This window comes from Cebus imitator, unplaced genomic scaffold (assembly GCF_001604975.1).
Source record: "Cebus imitator isolate Cc_AM_T3 unplaced genomic scaffold, Cebus_imitator-1.0 Scaffold616, whole genome shotgun sequence".
Classification (NCBI taxonomy): domain Eukaryota; kingdom Metazoa; phylum Chordata; class Mammalia; order Primates; family Cebidae; genus Cebus; species Cebus imitator.
Window position 1 is genome coordinate 138,320 of NW_016107931.1, and position 8,195 is coordinate 146,514.

General features: G+C 40.9%; 1 protein-coding gene across 1 annotated transcript; it reads right to left on the minus strand.

Annotated features, from left to right (window-relative positions):
• Nucleotides 1-558: 558 nt before the first annotated feature.
• On the minus strand, nucleotides 559-4,210 carry MED7 (mediator complex subunit 7). The gene is made up of 2 exons (XM_017517088.2): nucleotides 4,077-4,210; nucleotides 559-1,563 (listed from the first exon to the last, which is right to left on the minus strand). Exon 2 carries the CDS (start codon nucleotides 1,544-1,546, stop codon nucleotides 845-847), a length of 702 nt encoding a protein of 233 aa, XP_017372577.1. The 5' UTR covers nucleotides 1,547-1,563; nucleotides 4,077-4,210; the 3' UTR covers nucleotides 559-844.
• Between the last annotated feature and the right edge of the window lie 3,985 nt (nucleotides 4,211-8,195).

Genomic DNA, 8,195 nt, shown 5'->3' on the forward strand with positions numbered 1-8,195 from the left:
ATTCACATGTTCTCAGAGATGCTGGGAAAGCAGGGAAATGTCCCTGGCTGGGTTGCTGTAGCTCAGCAACTTATCTTCAAAGAAGCTTTAGTAGACACCTAGCAGTCTGCCACCAAACCCCTATTCCATTGTGGACTTAAGCAAGTCTGACTTTAGCTTTAAAGAAAATGTGTACCTAATAACATAGACATCTTAATTACTAAAATTAAGGTCTGTAACTTAAAGTGACCAAAGGACTTATTACCTGAGTGACTAGAGAAAAAAACAATCCATGGGACTTCCTTGCAAGAGTCCATTCAGGATAGAGAGAAAAGACTGAGATAGTGGGTTTACAGGAACAGTTATGAGGAAAAAAAATAAAGTTTCTGTTTTATAACTCTACTGGGTTCCTCTCTATTAACATGTCATACTACTTTCTGGAACTTAAGCAAAATTTTTAATTGATTAAGTCTAAAGATCTCATAGTTTTACATTAACAGAGCTTGATGTCTATTACTTAACTGTCGTTCTTAAAGCAAATGATAAATCCCCTTTTCAAGGATGAAAACTTTGCTATTATTGAGGTTATCATCAAAGTTTTACTTCAACTCCAAAACATAGGAATACCCTGTACAACAGCAGCTAACACTTTGCTTTCTAAAGTGATTATTCTTAGTGCAGAGGTACTCATTTGCCTATGCTTGTTATACAGCAAAATTACTGCCTATGACATCTCATAATTGAAAAAATTGGAGTCAAGATTAAAGCTGTTTACATTTTTAGTGAAACCTCTCTTAAGACTGTCCAAAAGAAAATAATATATGATGCTATTTATCAAAAGTAAAAAAGAAAAGAGAAACATCTTTCATGGTCTTTCATTCATTTCATCAATTAGGACACACAAGGCAGCATCTTTCTCTATAATCTGATCTCTCCTATGACCTGAATTTTCTCTTTCTTGTTCATTCTGTGCAGTACAATTGTTGCTATCATCAGCATCCATTGGTCCAGTTTTTACTCTCATTCCTGCTTCTGAATGAGGCAAATCATCAGGCAAAGAAGCCAAGCAATTCTGAATCATTTCAATTACTCGTTCCAGGTGCTTTTGAAACCTCTCAGCTGTTTCAAGTCGTTGACGTTTCTGGACCTCCATCATGACTCTCAAGGTCTCTCTTGCTTGGTGGGGTCGGTATTCATTTATAAGATGATGCACATGTACAAAAAGCAGCTTAAGATCTTCTAGTTTCTCTTCTCGTTTTATACTCCCAGGGCTTCTTATTAATATATCTAAAAGGTCCAAGAAATTAATAAGGATAGACATATTAAGTTTTCTCAGTTCTTTCTTGTGATCAAACTGCATAGGATGAAGCCGTTCAATGCCCTGACTTTCCAAAGGGCGGATGATAAGATCATCACATTGGAACTGATTGCCAAACATCATATAACTGTCTTTTATTGGAGGGGGAGGCTTGGGAGCTAAGCCTTCTTGAATATTTTCATCTGTATATTCTTTGATATATTGCATTGGAGGTGGTGGGAGTGCACTCACTTGCTGTGGTTCACCCATTGTGGACTATCAAGAACCTACAGACACAGACCAAAGATTTATTAGAGTAGAGCCAGGAAACGAAGCTGTTACATTTGGTAACTAGAAAAAGAATATTTTCTTCCTTTTCTTCCAGTAGTTTGGGGCCCAAGACAAGATGATCTTCTTGGTTTCTAAAACTAACATTTATGATAGGGAAAGTCTGCCATCTTTTCTAAATAGGCATTATATTCTCAACCATTCACATATTTTCCATTCTCTCCCTAATATTTTCAGCATTAAAAAAAAAAAATGTAGCATCTTTTCATCTCTAAAGAAAATCTTCTGGATTCCACACCTGTTACCACTTATGGCCCATTTCTCTACTCCTCCGTAACCAAACTACACATGTTGTCTCCCAATCTCAGGTCATAATCACTTTTGCTTTGTTACAGATTAATTTTTAATAGCAAACACTTACTTGTATCTCTCACACTCTGACAAAATTAACATTGCTAAACCCTGAACACCTGGTATGATCCAAAGTTCCTGAATGAAATGATGATTCAGTTCCATACCCTTTTTGTCACAGTGTGATCAAGGCTCACTATGCAATTTTATATGGATACATTAAATTTTGGTTTTTGTTTGTTTTTTTGAGATGGAGTCTTGCTCTGTTGTCCAGGCTGGACTGCAGTGGTGCCATCTCAGCTCACTGCAGCCTCCAGCTCCTGGGCTGAAACAATTCTCCTGCCTCAGCCTCCAGAGTACCTGGGATTACAGAAATGCGCCACCATGCCCAGCTAATTTTTGTATTTTTAGTAGAGACAGAGTTTCACCACATTGGCGAGGCTGGTCGCTAACTCCTGACCTCAGGTGATCTGCCCGCCTTGGCCTCCCAAAGTGCTGGGATTACAGGCGTCAACCACCATGCCTAGCCAATATTTAAAAGCTTTTAACATAAATTCAGATTACGGAAAAAGTGCATGAATATACAAAGAACACTTCATATTCTTCACTCAGATTCTCCAAATGTTAACATTTACCTTCATTTGCTTTATTGGTTTCTCATTCCTCTACCTCTAAATACTTGTGTGTTTTCTCATAACAAGAAAGTTTTCTTCTAACCATAGCACAATTGCCAAAATCAAGGAATTAACACTGATCTGGTACTTCAAAATACGATTTTTGACGGCTCACGTTTCATCCCACTCAAACCTTTTTAGGTGGGGAGTGCTGCTCTGTACTTTGCTACACCATGTGCATTCCTGTATTTCAGTTGCCCTTTTCCTTAGGCCAACTACACGTTTTATGGCCTAACATAATCTTCACAACAATTTCATGAATTAGGGTTTTTTTTGGGTGGTTTTTGTTTTTGTTTTGAGACAGGGTCTCAATCTGTCTCTCACGCTGGAGTGCAGCCGTACGATCAAGGCTCACTGCAACCTCTGGCTCCCGGGTTCAAGGGATTCCTGCATAAGCCTCCGGAATAGCTGGGGACTACAAGTTTGCGCCATCACGCCCAGCTTTTTGTATTTCTCAGTAAAGACAAGTTTCACCATGTTGGCCACGCTGGCCTGGAACTCTTGACCTCAAGTGATCCGCCCACCTTGGCCTCTCAAAGTGTGGGATTACAGGCGTATGCCACCATTCGGTGCCATGAATTAAGTTCTATTATCAATTTCATTTTAGAGGTGAGTATTCCAAGTCTCAATGAGGGAAGTATTGCCCCAGATCAAAAGGTTAATAAATGATACAACAAGAATTCTTATCCCAGGTCCCTTTAGTTCCACAGGGCAAGCTCTCTTATATCCCTAAGCCGTGAAGTATCTACACAATAAGAACTTGCATATTACAAAAATTATATTTCTTTCTCTACTGTCTCTCTAGATGGAACTTTTCAAATAAATTCATTTATTTTAATAAAACCAGAGCCAAGCATCGTAGCCGGTTCTGACTCAAGATCCACTTCGTGTTTGTTCTACTGAGGGAGAAGGAGCTTCACCAGAAGTCGACAGGTATTCCAGGGTCTCAGCCCCAGAGACTTTATTCATTCTGTCTACTGTGATAGGGCCCCGGAATGTCGCTTTAAAAACTTCTCCAGATAGATCTGACTAGGCTTGTGATCTACCGCCCTCGCCTGCCCCCATGTATCAGCTGTTTCACAATTGCTACCAGAAAAAGGAAAGGCAGGGAGGGCTATTCTCCTGTTACAAAGGGCCAGAGAGGGCAAAAGACTCGTCCAAGTCCATATAGCTTAGAAAAACAGCGGCGCGGGGACTAGACACCGGGTCTCTCAACCTCCACTCCGGCTCGGCGTCCCCACATGGAAGAAGCCCCGAGCAGGCCGCATTCAGAGCCCCCTACTCCAGGATGTCCACCCCGAGGCCCCCACAAGTGGCAGGAAGGCCACGCTCTCGGGGAGACTCGGAAGAGAAAGGCGAGAGAGCGCCTTCGGAGGCAGAACTCCTCCATACCTTCCCAGTTCCCAGCCCAGCACAGAGGAAGCCGCGGGGTCCGGAAGAAAAAAACGCACACAGGCGGGGGCCCCAAGCCGTAGCCGCCCACTCACCTCAGCTCTGGCTTTACACTGGTAGCCGCCTTCGCCTCTGCAGCCGAAACCAACTTCCGGCCTCCTTCCGGAAGAAGCCATCGACTCTGTTCTTGATTGGCTACAAGAGCTGTCTTTTAACGAGATTCTAGATCCGCCTCAGACCGAGCGCCTGATCTTGCGCCTGCTTGTATCCTACTCCTCCCAGCCCGACCCGTTTGAAAAGTCGCATTTGCGGGGTATGCTTCTTTCTTCGTTTCTTTTTAAATTTAAGGCATAAAATTTAACAAGATACCTTATTGCTTTATTTTTAATCGACCCCTTATTGACCAGGAACAATCTTACATTTTAATGTGTAATATGCTCTTGTAAGACTTCCATGAATTTAGGAATTTATGACACGAAAAGGACCTCCAAAAGAAACGCTTGCTATTGCGCCTGCGTTATGTTCCGCCCCCCCCCCCCCCCCCCCCCCCCACACTTACTTAGTCGCCGCTGGTACTATTCCTTTTGTCTTTTTTAGTTTAACGCATACAATTAAGACATCTTACATACAAATTCGAAAATATAGGTATGCAGGTTTTTTGTTGTTTGTTTCTTTTAGATGGAGTCTCGCTCCGTCGCCCAGACTGGAATGCAAGGGCGCGATTTCGGCTCACTGCAACCTCAGTCTCCGGGGTTCAAGTGAGTCTCGTGCCTCAGCCTCCCAAGCATCTAGGATTACCGACATGTACCACCACATCCAGCTATTTTAATTTTTATTTCTTTATTTTATTTTTATTTTTAGTAGAGACATGGTTACATCATGTTGGCCAGGCTGGTCTCGAACTCCTGACCTCAGGTGATCTGCCCGCCTTGGCCTCCCAAACTGCTGGGATTATAGGCGTGAACCACCGCGCCCCGCCTCCCCCATCTTAATGCACCACCCCCACCACCCCGCGCACATATCAATTTATTTGTCGAAGAAATCCATGCACATTGAGCATACCTCAATCCAGCTTTTCTCCTCACCACTGACCCCAATATGTCCTGCGCCAGTGACTTCCAATGGTCGTTCTCAGCCCTCATATTACTCCATCTGCCAGGAGCATTTGGCACATTTGATTATTTGGATTGCGCCAGGACTCAGTTCTCAAACCATTTCTCAGTCGAATATCTCCAGATGATTACATGCAGGCCCTGGAACACTGTTTCCTCTGCGCTCCAGACCCTCATATCCAGTGGTGACAGGACTTCTTTACCCAGTTGCACTTCACTCAATTGCAAATGTTCCATCTACGGAATCACCTTTTTCTCCTTTCTTCCATACTCCACCGAAACTACCATACCAGCCTTCTGCATTAAGTCTATTTAAAAGTAAGTAAATAGGCCGGACACGATGGCTCACGCCTGTAATCCCAGCAATTTGACAGGCCGAGGCAGGGGAATCACCTGAGGTCGGGAGTTCGAGACCAACCTGACCGACATGGAGAAGCCCCGTCTCTATTAAAAATACAAAAAATTAGCCGGGCGTGGTGACCCATGACTGTAATCCCAGCTACTCGGGAGGCTCAGGCAGGAGAATCGCTTGAACCTGGGAGGTGGAGGTTGCAGTGAGCCGAGATCACGCCATTTCACTCCAGCCTGGGCAACAAGAGTGAAATTCCATCTCAAAAAATAATAAACACATAATAAAAATAAGTAAATAAAGTTCCAAATATGACTGACCACGGTCCTTACTGCTGTGGTCCTATTCCATGCTGCCATTATCTCTCACCTGGACTTCTGCAGTAGCTTTGATTTTTTTCCTCCCTTGGTCTATTTACCACACCGTCTTAAAATGTAAGACCGGTCTTATCACTCCTCTATTCAAAATCCCCCGTAATTTCTATTACTTTTAGAATAAAATCTGATATCCTCCCCCTGGCCTGTATAATAGGCCTTACAAAAGTACAGTCTGGCCTTGGGGCCAATGCATTTGCCTGGAACTCTTTCCATGGATATTCACACATCTCATTTCCTCATTTCATTCAGGTTTCTGGTCAACTGTGACGTCCAAGAGTTCTTCTGGGGTTACACTTCTGTATACAAAATAGCGCATCCCCAGTCTTTGTCTTGGGAGATGCCCCCAAAACCCTTACTATGTATTATCTTTTTTTTCATAGAACCTCTCATCATCTGAAGTCATCTTATATACTATATTTATGTATTTTATTGCCTTTCTTATCCTTCAAAAATATCAGGTTTATGAGCATGGGACCTTTGTTTCATTCACTGCTATATTCTTTGAAACTACATACAACAATGCCTGAAATTGGCAAATACTCAATGAGCATTTATTGAGTAAGTAACGAAATGAATACAATCATCACTTTCAAATAAATTCATAGTGCGACTTTGTTGGCTATACCACAGTCTCTTCAGCCAAAGTCTCATTGTGTTAAATTATTTTTCTCCCAATTTTTGCCCAATAAGTTCACAGGGTGATAAGCATGCCAGTGCATATATGTTTGTGCATGGGTCCAATTTTTTCTTTGAAATAAATTTCTAGAAACAAAATTACTGGGCCCAAATGTGCAGTGTCTTACAGTTAGTAGCAGAATCAAGGCTAGAATCTTGGACTCTTGACTCTCAGTCTAGTGTTTCTTCATATAAACTTCAAATAAATAATGGCTATGAAGTCCATATCATGAGAAGGGCTAGTGACAATATAATGTGTGATAAACATTTAATTATGTGACTATATTTGCAGAATCTCAATGGAAAGCTTATTACTTAAAGATGCCTACTGTAGCTTAACAAGGAATATGCTTGGTCAGTAAATCTGTAGTGTGTGTCTGTTGTGCTAGCCCCGGTCTAGAAGGTTAAAAAGACATATAAAAGCTGGTAGGGATTTTTAAGAAAGTGTTCTCTCTATAATGTGTTCTAGAGACACAGACAAGCAGTATGCAAACAAGTAAAAACTTAAAATAGTGATAAGGGCTGTAGGGGAAAATATAATACAGATTAATGTGTTAGTGACGTGGGTTAGGGGATAGCTACTTTACACAGAGTGATCAGGGTAGCCTCTCACAGAAGGTTAACTTTGGAAACAAGACATGAAGGAGTGAATTGTGCAGAGATCTGGGAGGCAGCACGTGCAAAGAGCTTGGGACTGCCATGATCTTTCTGAGTTAAAGACAGGAAGGGAGCCTGTGTTCTCCATAACTAGTGAGCAAAAAAGAGAGAGTGGGGGAGATGAATGGGTAGAAATGAGCAAAGATACACGGTAACTGACTTCTTGCCTCCCTTAGGATCTTGGCACATTTTCAAAAACATTGCTGTCATTTGAACCTAAATGGCAAGCAGAAATATTTAGTTTCTACCGTATTGATTTTTTTAAGTTTAGGTTTCTTAAGGTAATTTTACATAGGATAAAATTCACTCTAGGTGAATAGTTAGATGAATTTTGATAAATACATACTGGCATAAAACCACTACTACCCTGATTAAAATGGAGAATATCTCATCACCCCAAACAACTTTTTTTTTTGTTTCAATTCCTTCCCTTTATTTCCATCCTCTAGTAACCACTGATCTGATTTCTGTTCACATAGTTTTACCTTTTCTAGAATGTCATATAAATGAAATTAGAAAGTATATAGTCTTTGGTGTCTGGTTCTTTTCACTTAGCATAATATTTTTGAAGTCCATCAGCATTGTTCAATGTATAATCCTTTGTTCCTTTTTACAGATGAGGAATATTCCATTATATGAATATAATTCATTTATTCATTCACTGGTTCATGGACATTTGGGTTATTTCAGTTTGAGGCGATTATTAATAAAGCTGCTATAAACATTCCAATGCAAGTCAATTGTATGGACATATGTTTTCATTTCTTGTTTTTTTCTTTTGTAATCCCAAAGTGCTGGGATTACAGGCATGAGCCACCGCACCCGGCCTGTTTTCATTTCTTTTGGATAACAACACAGTGATAAAATTGCTGGACCTAATAATAATTATATGTTTAACTATATGAGAAACTACCAAGCAGTTTTCTAAAGAGGCTGCTTATTTTTTATTTCTCAGCAATCTATAGGAGGTATAGTTGCCCTCAATCTGCAGTTGGTATTATCCTTTTAATTTTACTTTTCACTATTCTTTTTTTTTTTTTTTTT